Source organism: Patiria miniata, unplaced genomic scaffold, assembly GCF_015706575.1.
Source record: "Patiria miniata isolate m_02_andy unplaced genomic scaffold, ASM1570657v1 HiC_scaffold_16, whole genome shotgun sequence".
NCBI lineage: Eukaryota > Metazoa > Echinodermata > Asteroidea > Valvatida > Asterinidae > Patiria > Patiria miniata.
The window spans coordinates 17,164,482-17,184,526 of record NW_024037054.1 but is presented as its reverse complement, the minus strand read 5'-3'; the positions used below and the strand labels follow the sequence as shown (position 1 = coordinate 17,184,526).

At 39.6% G+C, this 20,045-nt stretch overlaps 1 protein-coding gene across 1 annotated transcript; it reads right to left on the bottom strand.

Moving 5' to 3' along the window:
* Window positions 1-815: 815 nt before the first annotated feature.
* On the bottom strand, window positions 816-20,045 carry LOC119723264. The gene is made up of 7 exons (XM_038193828.1): window positions 20,039-20,045; window positions 10,826-10,971; window positions 4,742-7,369; window positions 4,426-4,560; window positions 3,858-4,076; window positions 3,308-3,389; window positions 816-2,833 (listed from the first exon to the last, which is right to left on the bottom strand). The coding sequence occupies exons 1-7, from the start codon at window positions 20,043-20,045 to the stop codon at window positions 2,697-2,699; spliced, it is 3,354 nt and encodes a 1,117-aa protein (XP_038049756.1). The 3' UTR covers window positions 816-2,696.

Below are 20,045 nucleotides of genomic sequence, written 5' to 3'. Positions count from 1 at the left end.
TTTTCAAGAAAAGTGGTATTTTTGTATCAATTTCCAACGCGTTGGCAAAAACTGGCTTCTTTTACAAATACTGGCCCCAATTGACCATCGCACTTGTTTGCAATCGATTACACACCTATGAACGCGTACAAGCCAGCTAGACTGGTTCCCTGACCTTACAATTCCCCAATGTATGTAAACTGCTCTGTTTTTCTTATATGGAGTCAGGGAACCAGACTACAGGAAAATGATTGTTTTTCTTGGTTTTTATAGCATTTTCGAACCCAAAACCTCAAAAAAGTCAGTGTAACTATATTTGCTATATATCTCTAACCCCCCAATTCCATCCATTTCTGAAAATTACAGCAAAAGCAAATGATGTATATTCCCTTTAAAGGTAGAGTAGACCATTTGTCACTTGTGCATTTTTTTTTCATTCGAAGCAACAGAAGTGCTAAAAATCTAAAGATGGGTGTTTAACAAGTAACCAGAAAACACATCATTGTGGATCTTGATTTTAATTCAAAAGTTGCTGAGTCAGGACACAATCCCGAAATCAGCATTCGGGACGTTATTCTCATTCAGCCAATTATTGCTACGGGATCTCACACACTGAACCGACAATTCTCGCAAATAATTTGCAACTGCGTACGTGTGCATCGGGTCAATGTGTTTGCACCCATTCATGGATTCGCCCAATTACAAACTAACTGCCAATAGAAATTTCCAAAAATCTGTCACTTGACACATCTTTGGGAATGACCTTCTTTTATTGTTTTCTTCAAAATGACAGCATGCCAGAAGGAATAATTTCACAGGGATTATTTTACTATCTTTAATTAAACCAAGTAAGCTTTATAACAATAATTTGGTCGATTACTTTTTGGATAGATGCAAATGATCTACTCTGACACTAAGTCTCAAAGGTATATCTTTTGTTGTTGAAACAGCCTTTCTGTGCATTCATCTCACAAAAGAGGAGTTCGCAACTGATATTTTGCTTCAATTATTTAAAAAAAAAACTAATTTGACAGACTTCAGTGATGCAAAAACAAAAATTCAATTGAAAAAAAATTAACTTGCAGTGCCAAGTCGCTTTAAGCTTCTTTTTACAAAAAAATGTTGTAATACTGTTTTTTTTTAACACAACACATAATAAATTCTAATTACATACATACATGTATAGAATTTAGCAAAATCAAGCACACTGTGAAGTTTAATCAATGATATTGAGACGTGCTACTACGCTTTGGTAAAAAGTTGACGTCAATAGCGGTAAGAACATCTGAGGATAATTTTGAGATAATTTTGCCCAAAAAAATTACAAGGAATGTTGACTTTAAAATCAATACCCTGTAAACTTGATACTGACATGATGTTGCACATAACTTTCTTGAATTTCCATCTGACTTGCTAATTAAAAAAAACACGTTTTTGTCTTTTACTTGATTAGCTAGCATTAAATGTGAATTTTATCTTTTTGTTTCTGTTCAGTTCAGCTGAATCAATGGAAATTTCTACATTTATATCAGCCATAACAATATAATGATAACAGTATGACTATTAAAAACGAAACATATCGTTTAATACATATGATGTCAGTTTTCACCGTTCTTTAGTACAAGTGTGTCACACTTTGATGTTTTACTTTTCGGCTGGGGCTACAAAAATAAGTATTTCCCCTCTAGACTAGCGCCTTCTTAAAATTTACAATAGAAAGTCCTTTTTTTTATCCCCACATGGTTCTTTGATTGAATTCCATTAAATTTTCTGAAACAACTATTTGAAAAAGTCAAAAAACTTACTTTGAGAAATTTGTTTTCACTCAAAGTAAAATCGGTTTATTTGGTGCATTCCAAATAGTTCATAGGCCTGAATTCAAATACCTACTGCATTTTATTTACAATACACCCGTTTTACTACCTAAAAAAATAAGGGTCAAATGAATAATAAGGCTATTAAAATAATAACACTGTGCTTAAATACTAGCCTTGATATTTATTTATTAGGATATAAAAAGTAAACAGCCCATAGAAGATATAAAGATATAAAAACAACCATAAAAGCCACAGCTGTAAAATCCCCAAATGCACAGTTGTAAAAATATATTTACTTTAGGCTGTGGTCATGTATGAGCAAAACTGTGAGTGTGTTACTGCAGCTGATGCTGTGCATTTTGTTTGTAGGGATAAGTCATAGGGGGAGTCAAACCTGAAATACATGTAGTTCTAAAAATTCAAATTTGTAAGCATACAGTATTCAAATTGACAACACTTCTTGAGATTTATGTGTAAAATATCCTATCCCTCAGAATCTGAAACAATAGGCTATAAAGCTCTGTAAATGTTCTTATAGCCCTAACAGTCCTGAATCCTCCAATTTCAATATGATTTTGCACACCCCCTAGGGAGTTAGGGTTAGTAGATCTAAGATATAATGATGTCGCGCTCTGTTTACATGTGTGCGAATATTCTATGGGAGCCAGGTACATGTAGGGATGACTGAGAGCTACCAAGCTCCCATAGGAAAGCGTACAAGTTAACAAAGCCTGACGTAATTATATCTGAGGTATATTCATGCCGTGAATGTGAATGATTTCTGAAATCACAGAACATATTTGTGCAATTCTAGTGAATCTCGGCACAAATGAGTAAAAGTCTGCCACACTTAAGTGACTGATCTGTAAGACTGAAGTGAGCAGAGCTCCCGACACGTCTTCAGGCATTTTGTCCGTCATCTTCTTCTGACAAGCTCCTGGCCTGGTGGATATCAAACCTAGCATGGCTGCCTGCGGTTATGACGGTGACTCGGTTGGATGTTTCACCGACGGAAATCTGGTTAGTCAGCACAGGATCTGAAAGGAACAAAAAATACTGATTTGACTTGTATCCATAAAATTACTCAGTGGGGAAACTTAAATTGCATCAGGAATGACTGGACATACATGCATATTACAAATACATAACTTACAAATTGTGCAAATATTCGTCTGCAGTTTTAAACATTCAGATATGTTCAAAAGCAATAGAAACAAATCAAAATGTGTGCTCATTTCTATATTTGCACACAAACTGAAACTGAAGCTGAAACTGAAACTTAGTAGAGTACACGTCACATTACTAGCTTTGGGTGTAGAAACGGTTATTGACAATTTGACTACAATTCCAACAGCGTCCTCACTAGGTAGCACTCAGTAACTGTTTTAGTAAATCCGAGCAATACTCTTGCGTTCTTTTGCAATGATATCAGGCAGGCTAAAAGAACTTTAAGATTTCAAAATATAAAGGTAATAACTAAGGATCACAACTTCTTTCAACAAGAGTCTGACCTTCAGGTGTTCTGCAGTCTGTTTGCGAGTTGATGGATGAGTTGGAGGAACTAGTCCTTCGCCTTCCACAATTTACTTTCAACTGTAAACATAAATTGAAAAAGAAGTTGAGTTTCTAAATCAAATTGCCAAGCTTAAACAAATTTAGGAACAAACTGATATCTGTTCTTTCAGGCTAAATCCCAAAAAAACTTAGCTAATGCTTAACTCTTTTAGAGCCAAAGTCGTACATGTACGAGGTATATTTGTTAGTTCGAAATTGCCAACCTCGTACATGTACGAGGTAATGTTTGTACTTAAAATCGCCAAACCTCGTACATGTACGAGGTAGAGTAAGCATGTTATCACAAGGGGGGGGGGGGGGGGGGGGGGCTCTTGCTCTTTCTAATAATATCATTTTCATTCAGGTACGACCTGTATTATTTGTTTCATTCGAGTTCTTGTGAGAGGGCGCTGCACTGACACTCGTATTTTCTGCAAACAGTGCGGAATTCCCCTGTGTGCATGGTTTTTTTTTTAGGAGAAAGAGAAAAGCTTTTAAACTACATACCTGTGGTGTCAGATGGACCTCATGGTACTTCCCTTGTGGCATAAATGCCTCAAATGGCATGTTAGCCGTGGGGAACTTCTTGTCATCTCCGCAGACCTTAAGGATTCGTAGGAAATTACCAAGGCTGCACGCATGGCAGGCAGGCCCACAGGTGTACGGCAGGTTGGGGAAATCCCTGCTACGGATATCCTCCAGAAGGTTATACAGAAATTGGAGGACCTGTTTGTGCAGGAGAATCAGGAAGACTGTTACGACAGTCCGTCAGGACCACAATCATCGGAGGAAACTTTTTAAATCAAAGATGAATAGTGTTATTATCATTATTAAGTCCTGTGCGAGATCAAGATTTGTTTCAGCTGAACATATCCAACTTTTCTTTACAGGTCTGCATCTATGTCTGCGCATGCCAAAAGTTGTCAAAAAAGTGTCACAAAGTTGTTTTTCAGATGCTCCATTTACTTTTACTCACTCAGAAGCAGCTGCAGACTAAAAGTGAATTGAACATTGTTGTTTTTTAAACAGGAACTTTGAAGAAGACTGATATAAAACAACTTTCCGGAATACATACCTGTAATGAGCATCTGTTGTACCCATCATGTAGGACAATCACTTGAATTGTGTTTTGAGAGACGGAAATCCTCTGTAGCTGAATGGTGTAAAAGTTTGCTCCCTGATATCTGAAACGACCTCTGGTTTTGTACACCTGTAAAAGAGAAGTCACAATGAAACCAGTTTAATGTTTTATCATGGGAACATAGCGTCTTGAATCCCTTGTCACTGTAGCGCCCAAAATGCCCCGCCTGAGCACTCTATAAACACAATGTAATACAATGCAGTACAGGTGCTAATGCGTTAATGGCTAAAAATCTTTTGGATGTACTCGCCCTTTCATGGATATCCCTGTCGCACCAACACTTTGCCAAGAGACGATGGAAGATGGAGTCTGGAGCCACATAGCCAAAGTCGAAAAAATATTCTTCATCTTCTGGAGAGGGTTCCCAAAAGTCACCATCCGCTCCTGTGAATGCTGGAAGGTGACTCGGTAGGATGCAGTGATTGGGAAGCTCCTCTAGAAGAGATCCTAAATCCAAGCTAGGGTGGGATTCCATTGATGAGGGAGAGCCTTCGTCGTCTTGCTCCTGTGGCTGAAGCTGAGATCTGCTTGAATAGATGGGTATCAGTAGATTGTATGCTTCCATCAATCGCAGGACACAAGGGAGGAGGGTCTCTGATCCAACCACAGCCTTGATGAGCTTCAGCGAGGCGATGCCTTGCACTTCCAGTGCTCGCCAGTCTTCCGCCTCAGTCAGTCTTCGAGTATCCCTGGGAGGAATGCGTACAACTGCCTTCAGGACATCCATGAGACTCTGAGGCCTGATGATGACATACTCCTTCAGAATGTCGTCATCGTCTCTGTATATGATGTCACCGGTGCGATGCAAGCATACAAGAACTTTGTGCAACTCTTCCAGGGTCAGGTCCTCTCTGGCTATGCCATGAAGAAGATCAAATGTGGTCATGATCCAAGGCAGATGGAAATCGGACTGCATCTCTTGTATCTTGTTTAAGATACTCAGGTGTCGAATGGGGAAGAGCTCATTCATAAATGGTGTTGTCTTCGCAATATTTATGATGGACTGGCGAAGGTTCAGACCATCTCCATCAACTGCCTTGGAATTCTCTACAAGATAGAGAGGTCCCTTGTCACCGTTGATAGCCAAGATGCTGCAGAAGTCATTGTAGAGCTGGTCATCAATCTGGGAACCAAAACTTGCAATGAAGTCCCTTCCAACACTGTCTCGGTGAGTGCCAACGACAAAGACCAGCGTGTTTGGATTCTTGGAGTGAGCCTTTACCATGAAGAGCCACTGACGCAAACATTGGAGTTGCTGCTGGTCATCTTCTCTGGCATCCTCCAGATTGAACACCAGGAGATAAACAGCCTCTGCTGGTCTAAAGAACTGCTGCATGGTCTGGTAGGCACTGTCCCCAGCATTGTCCCAGAAATGAAGCTTGAGACTGACAGGGTTGTCTTGGGTGGCAGAGTCCATCAGAAACTTACGAAAGGTTGTGATTGGGATGTCATTATTTTCCAGATGCTTTACCTTCTGAGCCACAATCCAGTCATACAATGGGAACCCGCAAGCACTGAGTGCAGAACAAATGACCGACAGCCACGTTGAAGTCTTACTAAATATCAACAACTCCCATCCAATCAGGTGCCAAACTACGATGGTAACAAAAAAGCCAAAAGATTTTTTCAACATGTATGGGAGCATTAGCTTTCTGACGGCGACAATCTCACGTCCTTTGAGGACTCCGTAGGGAAACCCAAACCCCATTAGAATGCCAACCACAACATCAGACATATGCATGTACAAGTAATCAAAGCAATCAACAAGTGGTTGATACCTGTAGTTTGTCAACAACAGGCCAAGAACCACAGCAAGGAGACTCACAGAGGAGAAGTTCCGACTCTGAACAACTTTCCGGATGCGTTTAAAGCCATCCCGCATCAGGAGAAGTCCTAAGAGGTTGCTGATGACCAAGAGAGCAAAACTTTTGGCATTCTGGTGAAACAGGGACCTCTGGTTTATCAGACAGTAAGCAACCGCCACCCCACTACGGCATCCCAGTCCACACAGCAACCCCAACCCGGTGCTCATGGCGCACACTCCTAAGTACAAGACCAGTGATATGGTCATCCACCCAAAAGCATCCAACTGTTGATTATCTCTTAGATGGGCACTGTATTCTTTGACAGAAACAGCTACACCAACTGAAACCATCTGAAGAGACACTGATGTGATGAAGCGGTAGGAGGAATTGAGGTCTGATTCAAATGATGGCACCGACAAAAATATAGCAAGCCAGCAGAGGACACCAAAGTCATTCAGGTTACCTATGTAGGACAGCAGGAAGAACAAAATAACTGATGGGATACTCAACTTCACCTGGTAAAACAAATGCAGGAGGATTTTCCTGAGAGCCTGACATACGCTCTTGATATCCCCAGCATCTGCACGCTTTTCTTGTTGGTAGGCACGATTTTGGAGAGGTTGCCTAAGAACCCAATGACCATCTGTAGACCCCCTTTTAGTTTTGACGGTGTGCAAGACACCTCCCATGCTATCTACACTTTTGCAAACACACCAAGCGGCACACAGACCAGGATCATCTGCTGACTGACACTTGCCAGTGGTACAGGCTTTCCAGGCTGGTTCCCGGTCACTGGTCTCGCATATGGTGATGTCAATCCCCTCTGTTGCCAGCGGCTCAGCATTTGGGTCACACACTTCCCCCCGCAGGTACTTCAGGGTGCTAGACTTGCCCACGCCTTTATCACCAATAGTAAGGATCCTCAGTCGATTGCAGGGCAGCGAGCCATTGTTGAATGCCTCCCTGTACTCTTGGTGTAAGCGCAAGTCACCAGCCAACACGCTGCGGTTGAAACTGCGACCAAATCCGTTGAAGCCAGAGAGATAGGTTGAAAACTTAGTATCCATGGCAACCTAGCTGTTAATGAGAAAAAAAAATCCATTGTTAATAATGATGCTCTTCAGTACGGTACGTGGGCAAATGGGTTGGCTTTGAGTCCCTTTAAAATTGAGTCAAATTCTCTCCTTCTGATTGTTTCATGTCTCAAGCAGTCAAAGTTCTGAGCAAATCTGCACCATCAAAAGTATGATAATCAAGAGAGTCTCGTCAATTGGCTCACGTAATTAATTCATGCAGCAAAATTTGCTATGGTTGAAATGCAGTGTATCCAGTCGAAACCTTTGCCCAGTCGAAAACAATTTTGGCTATATTTCGCCATTTTTTGAAGGAAATGAATATCCTGGCACATCATACCTGCTAATATAGTTGTAAACTTCCCCCACCCCCCCCCCCCAAAAAAAATAGTAACAATAATAATACAGTTAAAAAGGGGCACTTCTTCAGATGAGCTGTTACCCTCAACTTAAACCTGGATAATCAACGTTTCTAACTTGTTGAGAGGTTCGTCACAAAGTCATGTATTTTAAGTTTGTTTACTTTTGTGCCAAACTGGCACTTCTCTTCTAAGTTCTATTTTTTCCTCAGCAGGCTCAGCATGCACATGTTAAGGTTTGCATAAAGTAATTAAAATGTCCCCCAATGAATGATCAATCTTCAGTTCTAAAATATATAGGCAGGCCAAAGTTATTGTTGAGTGATGATTCTCAAGGTCTCCAAACTGTTCAAGTGATTATTTATTCATTCCTGTGAAAAAGGATTTTTATTAAATACTAGGAAAGATTCCCATATATCTGGCCATCACTATTTTTTTCCTTCAGTGACCTATCACTATCAGCCATCAGAAAGTGATAATATGTCCTAAAAGTCCAATTTAGCAGGGAAAATATTGAAGTATTGTTGAGAAAACATTTTCAGACCAGTCTCATAGAGTTTGTGTACAGGGTCACTTTTGGAATCTTAAACACTAGTAATTTCGAAGTTAAAAAGTATTATCAAACGTAGCTTGAGTAACTCCAGCTCTAATTGCGATAGGCATTAGAGCTCAAGCTATATCAAACGCACAGCCCACCTTTTAAGCACGCCGGGTCGACAAATCCTAACAATTAAACGTTTACTTCGCCACTGATGTTGCGGCAGGAAGTCACATCACGTACATGTACACTGCACTAGATGTACATGTATATCACTCAGGCTCCATATGACTGCACCACTTCAACTTCAGCTGTTTTCCTTCGTCCGGTGACTCTGGTCCACGATCAACACCTTTGCTATTTAAAGAAAAGTTAGCTTGGTAAGTTGGTTCTTCTCAGGAAAAGAGACAACTATTGTAATAAGAGCTCGGGTAATCCCAATTTTCAGAGTTGTGTCACTCACTGTTCAGGAAGCTACATGTCGAAATTCAGCACGCAGTGTTTTGCTTTCAGTTTCAGGTCAGCAGGGATTGAACAATAAATCCGGGGAATCCCCGTTTGTTTATTTTTAGACAGGAAATCGTGTTAAAGCATGGAGCTATAAAACACAGGTTAAAGGTGAACGCTCCATGGTTATTAAAGGTGAACCCCGCCTAAGTTTGTCCGCTCCTCTTAAACTGATCATGCCGTTGGATAGACCCGTAATCGTGGCTGTGTATAGGGCAGTTTACGGGTCTTGCCATTGGAAAACTTTTTGAAACACATTTGTAAAACTGCTATAGTCCACAGTCTATAGGGGTGAGATTGCCCTTGTTTCTAGGAAAACTTAAATTTGTATGAACTGTGAAGTGTCACTCCGAAAAATAAACTTGTTATCTAGCAATACCAAAGTCTTCCACTTTATACTCAGGTATCGATCGCAAGAATCTGTCGACAAATTTAGTAAAGGAATAATTTACAAATTTTGAATTATTTGTATCCCAACAATAATAATTTAGTTTTTGTGAGTCAGAAAGGTAAGAATAAAAGCTCTGATAGCTCTAAACGTGATTCGTCGACTTTATGTCTTCCTGTATATGGCTCAAAATTTTTAAATACCATCAGACTTAAAGACACTCAATAAAAAAAACCCGCCGTCATACGAAATGTGCATTTCTTAAAGAATTATTCATTTCTAGCAAAGAAAAACAATGGAACAATCAAACTGTGAAATGGGTCTCTTACGTTACATTTCCCGTGAGATATTAAAACAAAATCTCCAGGTATCCAGTGGAGGGGCAAATTCCCCTGGTAGCGACCTAACTTTTCTCAAACAAGGCATTTTCTTTTTACTTATGATAGCCCCCCCCCCCCCTTCTCACACCGGCACAGCTCACACCGGCACAGCTTCACCACCCCTCCCCCCTTCACTTGGCATTAACTTCTCTGGATCCGCCCTTTATTTATTTCAAATACAATCCTACTGCACCAGAAGGCTTTGCATATGATATTATTATGCAGGTTTTGTATTTTCAATTTTTCCACAGTGAAGCACAAAGTAGGCTACATAATTGAAGTACATTACATAGGAACAATCTAAATAAGACCTGCCCATTGCCATATCGTGCGCACCGTGCAAATCGGCTTGTATTTTCTTCTTTGAAGACAATGAAATAATATTATGACGTGACCCCATCCCATTGTACCCGGTTAATTATGCGTGACCGCTCAGTAACCTTCACGAAATTGTTTGAGACTAGTGGCTGGGGCCCACAAGGACGAGTGCATGGGCGTTCTCTTAAGAGCATCATCCCAACAACAAAGTCATTTAATGTATCCTTATTTTACTTACACATAATCCAAATACTATACTTTTAGATATAAACTTTATCTGAATACCCGTTTTTCCTATTTTGTTTCGACGTGAAAGACCCATACAATGATTCTGAAGCATGAGATATCGATGAAATGAAGCCGAAACGAAGTCGAGGTTTTGAAAACAGCATGTAAACAAGCGCATTCCATCTGCCAATCAAAACGTTTATTGTTCCACTTCCGACCAATAGGAATCACTCCCTGCGCCGAGTGCGTGACCCTTTCGCCTGCTGTTATCACGATATCTCTCCTCGTTTAAAGAAAATAGGCCGGATAGTTTATTAAAATATGAAGGCATTTTTGACAAAGAAGCAACATTATTGACTTCTTGTTGCGAATGCATTGTAAAATGGTTATGATTTTGTTGGAAGAGTGTTACAAATATTTAGTTTTGTCTGATTTTGTGTGAAAGTTTAGCCGCGTATGAACACATCTGTTAAATGAATAACAAGCCTGATCACTCACCTTGTCGGCTGCCAGCTAGCTGTTGGCGAGCAAATTTGCAGTAAATGTGCTCAAAATCCGACTGCAAAGCTGCCTACAAAAATTGTCCACAAATAAATGACATTTTCAGCGGAGTTTCTCAATTTACAAAAGTGCTAATCCCACTACTCAAAAAAGACAATGTGAGCAAGACTTCGGCGTGGATTCGTGGACTTCAGCTGAGAAATTTGCCGAGAACGACGAACTCCAAAATGTATTTACGGGACAGCGAGTCGGCTGTGCTGACGGCCAGGTCACAGTGTTAGCCGCGGCTGGGGTTTCGACGTTGCACTCCCGCTGTCCTTTGGAATTCGCTGCACTCCCCGGCTCTGCACCGTCGTTCTGCACTCGGTCCTCGGACGTCTTTCCTACATGTGTCGTGAGTGAAACGTTATATGGAACAGAATATTATTAACTAAACATCCTGTAAACTTTTTGGAAAATGAACTACGGCCGGGTTGCCTCCCTGTCACATTTCTTTTGGAATTCGCAGCACTCAAATTTCTACTTAGTTCTCGGACCTCTTTCCCGTGGAATGTTCGTGAGTGAAAGTTTGTGGAACAATAACAAACCTTTAGCGAGCTCTGTGAAGAAAATAAGGAACCAAACTGTATAACTCTGACTTCGCATTTGACCAGGGGCAAAACTCAACTCAGCCCAGAGCACTTGTTGAAGTATTCAAGTGCTAAAGCTGAACACTTAAAGCAAGGAACTATACTGTTTTGAAGAAATTGAGGAAGTACATGTACATGAATTGAACTGTGAACTAAAAAGGTGAAACATCTCAAACTCCAGTGTCATGGAAGTCTTGTTAGAAACTGCCCGTGTGGATATTTTTCTGTGGAATTTATCGTATGGACAAGTGAAGAAGTCGACATTTTGGTAAGTCAGAAACAATTTATGAGGTAAGTGAAAACTTTTTAGAAATTATTGTAGGAACTTATTGTGTAGCCTTTGACACTTCCTCTTGCTACATGTAGACCTATTTTTGCCCCCCCCCAAAAAAAATCGACATTTATGAGATTTTGTGTCCAGTTTTCGAGTGGCTCCCGTTACTTTTTGCACTTTGCAAAAAAAAAACCCCGGGTACAGTTGAAAAATGTACTCTTAGTCTGCCCCCTTTCAATTACAAATTGCAGGAAATAATTGTGTGTCCTTTTCATACCTGCTGTTCTTTTTATAAAAAACAAAATGACCTTCCGAGTCATTTACATTTTGTGTCCAGATTTCCAGTGTCTACCTGTACATTTGTGAATTGCCAAAATAACGGGTATACAATAGTTGGAAAGAGTACTTCAAGTCTCTCTCCCCCCCCCCCACCCCTTTCAGTTCAAATTGTCCGAGTCTATAGGCTCCAATAAACCTATTTTGTGGCCACTGGTAAAGTGCCTTCATTGTCATACTTCTTATGAAAACTTTGCGCTTCATTTACAACATGTTGTGTCCAGATTTCTAGTATGTATCTCATGGTACATATTCACTAATTGTAAAAATATTGGGTTTTGTTGAAAAATGTATTCCAAGTTTTCCCCTATTGTGATACAGGTTTAAACTATATCGGAGCTCAAAGCTCCGAACAAGATACTTGAAACTGCAAACGGTTTGCTATTTCTGTAACCATTTTTTGTTTTGTAGCCAGACTTCAATTATTTATTTTCTGTAAATATTTTTTTTATTCACTCGGTAACCCGAGTTTGACACTCTTTGGCATGCTAAAATTAATTGGCTCTGAGCTTCAATAGGCAAATGTAATGCGCTCCTCAGCGTGACTAGAACTTAAGCATCAATCCAAGTTTGTCCCTATTTTACAGTCTAAAATTAATTTGCTCCCAGCTTCAGGAACCTTTTTTTCTGTAGCCAAGTCAAATGTTTTTGTTAACATGACTGAAGGTATTGATTTTTCTCCCTCTGAAGTCAATTGAAGAGATATTTGAATATGAAAGAGACCAGCACCTGTAAATTCCTAAGGCATCTCTGACCCCTGGGCCGTTGTACCAATTCGTGACCTCCAGGTAGGCACGTGGCCGCAGAGCGTTCAGTCCTATTGTTCTTTTGGGCGAAGACTGAAGTTATGCGGCAGGCACGCGCCTACTATCGATCCGTCTGAAATATTTCAGCTCTGGTGTGTTGGTGCATTTCTTGGCAATTTGACAGATTCTCCGCGTACCGTACATAGTCAATGTTGACAAGCTGCCTACAAGTCTGATTTGATGCTCTTAGAATTTGGACATTGTGAATAAAATTCAAGACAAAAACACAAGTCAAATATACTATAGCCTGGTCAATGGATCACTCCTTCACTTTACTTCACCTTCGTCACAAGAACAATCGGGATAATGTTTTTAAGTAACTCCAGTTTCTTCTTCAAGATAATAATGTCTCTTCCAGATCAAGTATGAAGTATAAATTCAGTTGCAAGAACTTTTATCTCCTTCAAATTTGCTTGAGTTCACCTCAAGTTTTTCCTCAGGATTCATCGCAACAATAAACTCGTGGAGAGGTCTAAAGTGTTTTAATCTCCTTCAGAAAAAAACCAGCTTCTTACTTCGTTAAGCAGAAGTTCTATTTGAAGGCCTTCAAGAAAAATAAACATCGAAGCCAGCCAAGAGATGGACATTCGTACTTCCACTTAAATCTCCAAATATCCATCATGTCTTCTTCATCTTGAATGTAAACTGTTGACAGCACCAAGTTCTGCATACAAGAAAAATTGTCCCAAACATGATGCTTTGTCATTTCCACTCACCGTCGTTTAGCTGAGGCTATTGTCATGGAAGGGGGGGGGGGCTTGAGTGTGTTCTCGATTTTTTTTTTGTAGAGAAATAAACTGTAAATGTAAAGTAGATTATCAGACACCATTTAAACAAATTCACCAGTTGAATATAATTTATATAAGTTTATCAAATTATAATCAGTAAATAATAAATAAAACACAGAGTGGGGACAGTGTACTTTGTGGGAAATAAACTGCAGCACGCGGCGGAAATGCAAAAAGCAAAAAGCTCTGCATGGGCAAGCGCTTGCACGCATAGTGAGTATGTGAGAACGCGAGTGTTGAGGTTGACAGCACGGCGTCTTGTGTGGGTGAATTCTGAGTAAGTAGATACTTGTGAATAAATGAGTGACAAATGGTCATTGTTGAGAGATGTGTCGATGTCTAGCCCGTTTCCGATGAAGATTTGGAAACGAGTATTCGGAATCGTGAACTCGTATTCGGACGCGTACGTCTCTGAGTAGGCCTACTCAGTCTTCGGTCTCGGTAAACCGTAGCGGTACGAAAGTATCGACTCGATTATTCGATTCGATACTGAGATTTGAGTCTGTGAGAAACGAGTTTGAATTGATGAGCTAATGAGATGCATTTATGTATCATGGATCGTGATTGAGGAGCGATGAGAAGGTGAGAGTATATATTCGAGTGCTCGGTTTGATACTGAGACGTAGTCTGTAAAGAAGTGTGTTTGAATATGAGCAAGTGAGTCGTGTAATTATAGGTTTTGAGTAACGAAATGAGTGGTGGGTAGTGAAAGTGAGAGTATCGATTCGGCACTCCCCGATTTGATACCGAGACTCGAGTCTGTACATGAGTGTGAGTTAAAATACCGATGAGCTAGTACTGATAAGCTATAGTAAAATGCAAGTTGTTGGTTGTGAGTAGTGAATGACAAGTGCATGGTGTGTATAAAGAAAACGAGAGTATCGATTCGGCACTCCCCGATTCGATACTGAGTCTTGTGTCTGCAAAGTGTGAGTTTAAGGTTGGTGAGTGGTGAACTCGATGAGTGGTGAAAGTTGGTTATCGATCACTGGAATCGATTTTTGAGTCTATTATGTGTAATTAGGCCGGGTGGATGGTGAATGTTAGTTGTTGTGAGTTATGAGTGGTGAGACATGAGAAGCGAGTGAATGTACAAGCAATATGCAGCAGCATGCTAATATATCAGGCACAGTTCGCGCGGCAGCTATTAGCGAGCGCGGGGCATAGGTTACTCGGGGGGGGGGAATCATAAATAGGGTATACTAATTAATCAAGTTCATATAAAATTAAATTATAATAGTCTGAAATTGATCTATAAAATACATAAAAGCTGAGATTAAGTTAGATTACGCTGGTTTGTCATGCAGCAATAATTGTGTGTAATAACCATGTGTGTAATGGGGGAGGGGGTTGCTAGAAATGTGTACTTGTAATGAAATGTGTCTGGTGAATCTTTTCCTTGCCATCTTCTGTGGTGCAAGAATGTAACATTTGCAAGGAATGTTTTACAAGGACATCGGAATTGTCACGCTTCATCGACAGAGTGTTCGTCCATCAACTAAAGAAATTTATTTCTATGTCTCGTCATGAAAAGCCACAAGTATACTATGAACAGGGATTGAACTTTTTTATCAGCAGGGAGGATACTAATCTACAACTTTACTACAAATTTCGGCGAACTCTTTTCAGAAGTGAAGTGGTCTTCTTCCTATCATCATTTTAAATTCAGCCCGAAGAAAACTACTCTGTATTCAAGAAATTATATGGCTAGAAGAGCACACTCAGAGATGTCTCCTTCAAATATGTTGCAAAAGCAGCTTCATATATCTTCGGAGTTCTCCGATATTAGTAACACAAATTCAAACCTTGATCGTCAGCAAGATAAACAGCCTGGAACCGTAAGCATTGCAAAAATATAGTGGAAATGAAGAGTGCTAAGACTTTCAAGAAACCTCCGAGAGGACAAGACGTCGCAACGTATCAAGAGTCACGAAATTCCTCGAAGAGCTGAATTATCACACCAAGTGACCATGTACGACACAGATAGTTTTTTTCAAGATGTTTGCATACAACCAAGAATGGAAGTAAGCCTTAGTGAACATCATTTTCTTCTTCATGTTCATCACCAGCTGCAGTTTTGGTTAGCTTTGCCAGGTTTATCAAGAATTCTTCAATATGGCTCCCGGCCCTCGAAGCACGAAATTCCTCGAAGAGCTGAATTATCACACCAAGTGACCACGGATATTTTTTTCAAGATGGTTACATAAAACCAAGAATGGAAATAAGCCTCAGTGAACATCATTTTCTTCCTCATGTTCATCACCAGCTGCAGTTTTGGTTAGCTTTGCCAGGTTTATCAAGAATTCTTCAATATGGCTTCCGGCCCTCGAAGCAGTATTTGTCGTCTAGGGTCTCGATTTCGTCTTCTGAAAAAGTACTGGACTTTTTTTGGTGGAGTTTGTCAGTTTGGCTTCTAGATGTTAAATGGGGAAATAATTTAATAATCTACCGGCATTTAGAAAAGGAATAACTTTTAAGTTACACTCATAAATACACTTAAATGTAAATGATAATCATAAACATTTGAAATATTAGGCCTATAGAAAAGTATAAAACACATTGTTTTCTGGTGGGTTTTGAGAGGGGATGGTAGAGAGGCAAACTACCCGCAGCATCGCAAACAGCTAAGCGTATAGCAGATGCGGCATAAAATCATGCTGTGCGCGTGAAATAAAGGATGGTCATGATAGTGGTGAAAGTGGGATTTAGTGTTGTTTGTGGTGAAGTTAGCAAAGTTGGCAATTTAGTGAATTGTGTATTGAGTGAATTGAATGTCAGTGCACCGAAGACGGAAACCGTGTTAACCGTGGTAGGCCTACCAACGACTTGTATCCGTGTAAACGCCGCAACGCATAATCGCTCGGTATATCTCGGTTTAACCGTCGATTTCGCATTTTGTTTCCGTCTTTGAGAATGATTGGTTAAATGTGTAACTTTGGAATATCTAATGATGAGATTATTTGAGCCAGATGAGTGAAAGTTAACGTTTGATGGATTGTTTTACTGTGCAGTGTGTTGGTGAAGGATGAATCATGTGATGAATCATGAGTTCTGCACACACCTGCAGCGTAAGCAAGCTAGCGATATGCGCCAAATGCAGCCTAATGACATTTCGTGGGATATAAAGGTTTTAGGGAAAATAATTATAAACTAATAAATATGTCAACAAATAATTGAATAAAATACAAATTGAATTTGACAAAGAATGTTCATACTTGAACTTCAATGAACACATGTATATACGAACCATTATTAAATAACATTATGACGATAACAAAACCAAACAGATCAATTCATTATATGAATTTAAGGAATATCCTTTTTTTAAATTGGTGTGGGCGGGTCGGCTGAACTTATATTTCAGTATTCATGAATACATGGTCAGGTGAAGAGATTGGCGTTCAGAAAGTGAACTAGTCATGATAGCTTCTACCAGATTGGCTACAAGAATTTAATTTCTCCATCAAACATCTGCAAATGCTGGAATCTTTTATGGAAAAAACTAGTCAGCTATTAAATGTCTCCGCGGATAGAAGAACATCGTTCAAGATATTTGAGAACAATTTCATGTACGGATTCGCTTCTCCATCTACACATGACTGTGAAAAAATCTGCACCATGGAAAGCACCAAGAATAACAATCAAGGAGCCCTGAGATCAGTTATGTCAATCTTCAAAAGATAATGTCGACCAAGGCATTATGCAACGAAACGCAAACCATCCTATTTGAAGAAATAGAAAACTGCGCTGGAAAGAGAAAAATACCAACAAGAAAGAAAGCACCCAACGCCATCCACGTTAATTATGTTGCAGAGCTCTTTCACTCTTGCCTTGTTAAATATGTCCATGTCATCTTGATCACCGGCCGTTTCATAAGGAACAAGAATCGGCAAATGAAGCAACGAACTATTTTTAAAATCTCCTCAGGACAAAGATTGGAGCCCAATCCTGCAGATTTACAAGAACTATTTCAGCTGCATTCCATTATTGGAGATCTCTGGTGATGCATCAAGCACAATGACAGGAAAGAAGCCGAGATCTCTTTGCGTTACTTTAGATGATGAAATATCTCAATGAATCTGTGTTGTGCCAATTAGGAAAAAGGTTTCAATTTTGTTTAGCGCTGCGTTTAGTATGAATCAGGGATCGATTCCGAATTTGAATTTGTTTAAGTGTTCATTTATTTGTTATCAATTGATAGATTATAAGCCTTTTTTTATACATAGTTGCGTTTTTGTAATTTAATTAACGATGGTGTGGAAAGGACGGCTATAAGGGGAGAAGGGAGGCCGTTAATTGTTGTATATTGTTTTAAGTGGTTAGGTAAGTGCTTGTTAAAACATTTTGAATGCATTTTTATTTCAAAATATAGCTATAGGCAAAGTCGAGTGTTAATAAAAGTATGCCAATATATAGGTTTGTGACACGAACGGATGATCAGTAAAACAATTTTGGTTGATTTGACTCGAGGAATAGATATTATATCATCGTTCAAGACGATAATTGTGCGTGTCAACGTACCGGTTCTCTATCCAAGATATCAGAATCTATAATTTTGCCATATAGGCCTATATTATCAAGTGTGTTGTACAAGAAAAGGGTTAGGGCCTAATGATAGTGATTTCGTAACATATAAAGAATTTATATTCGTGTTGTAATTTTGATAATGGTGTGGACAGGGACGGTTGTAATGGGAGATGGGAAGCCGCATTGTCCTAGAATAAAGATCTTTCTCACATTATGTACGTCAGTTACTTCAACCCAACCTGAGGTTTCTTCAAAATGCTTCAGACTTCATCAACAGAGTATTTGTCCACCAATCTCAGAGAACATTCCATCCCTCTTCATCATGAAAAAATATGTCTTGTATAATCATCGTCTGATGTCTCTCGATACGAGCAGATTTTGAACATCCAGAGGAAGCTTCAAGATACAAAAACCGACAAACTCTTTTAATCAATGAAGCGGTCTTCAAAAATAATCGTCAATTGAGCTCAAAGAAATTTACCCTGTATTAAAAAAACGCTCATAGTATGGCTGCGAGAGCACATCCAGTGAAGTCTCCTTCAAGTGTTTCGCTAATGTATCTTCAGAATTATCCACTATTAGCAATACTCATCCAAAATGTTATCGTCAGCAAGATAACCAGCCTTTAAACGTTAGTTTCAAAAGAATTCAGTCGTCATGAAAAGTCATGAAAAGAAACCTTCAAGAATTCAAAAACGTCAAGAATCTAGAGATTTGTGTCAGAGCTATCACAACTGTATTCTTCCTCGATACAGTTGCATACAACCACGAATCCATCAACAAATTTGCCAGTGTGATTCATCAGTGTTAAGTTTGTACTTACGACTATAGAGAGGATAACATTTCGTCGCAGTGTTGACAATTAGCCTCAACGAGCATTATTTTCTTCTTCTTCGTAGCTGTTTCAAGAAATCCTCCAAACATATTCCTGGAAGCAAAAGTTATCGTCACCGATCTCAGTTCTTATGGAATTTTGACAAGTGACATAGGGGTTTGTGTAATTAGCCCGGCAAGTTGGTTTGGTCTTCTGAAGGAGTGGGACTTCATTCGTGTTGAGGTTGGCTTTCGGTGTGTGTTGTAATATTTTGGGGAAATGGGTAAATGATTTAATGACATAAATAAAACAACATTGATCATAATACAATTTGAAACAATTTCCAGTAAATTAGTATAATTTAATGATAATTGAAAACACATTGTTGGGGTTGGAGTGGGCATGGTTATTCAAACTGCTCGCAGCAAGTATTGCAAAGAAGCTAAGCGGACAACATGCAGATGCGCCACGAAGCACGTTGTGACAGTGAAATGAAGGATGGTAATTATGATAGTGATGATGGTGGAATTATGTGATGTTGTTCGTGGTGAAGATTGTAGTGATGAAGGTTAGTGATTAAGCAGCCTTGTAATAGAAAAATTAGCTTTGTGAATTGTTTAACTAGTGATAAGTGAATGTCAGTGCACCGAAGACGGAAACCGTGTAAACCGTGGCAGGCCTACCACCGACTGAATCGGTAAACGCCGGCAACGTAATCGCTCGGTATCTCGGTTTAAACGTCGATCTCGCAATCTGTTTCCGTCTTTGAGAATGATTGGTTAAATATGTAATCATCATATCTAATGACATTCTGTGAGTAAAGTAGTCTTTATAGCATCTCTCAGGTCGGCAACAGAACACTTTCTCCATCAAACGTCTGCAAACGCTGGAATCTTTACGGGAACATCTTAAGTCAGCTATTGAAATTCTTCGGTGATTAAAGGACAGCCTTCTTGATATTCACGAAAATTTCATCTGCGGATTCCATTCTCCATCCACACCAGGCTGGAACTGTACCATGGAAATCAATCAATTAAGAACAACAACCAAGGAATCGGGAGATCATGTTATGCCAATCTTCGTAATATATATGTTGACCAAGACACTCCACGAACAGCTCAACTTTACACGTTGGAAAGACCGTAAGAAAACTGAAAACGTTTAGAGCAAATTATCAACAAGAAAGAAAGTACCTTATTACTGAATTTCTTTATGTTTGCAGGGTTCCATCATTCTCGCATCGTTATAATTATTCGTCCTACGTTGGCCACCTTACCTGCCAT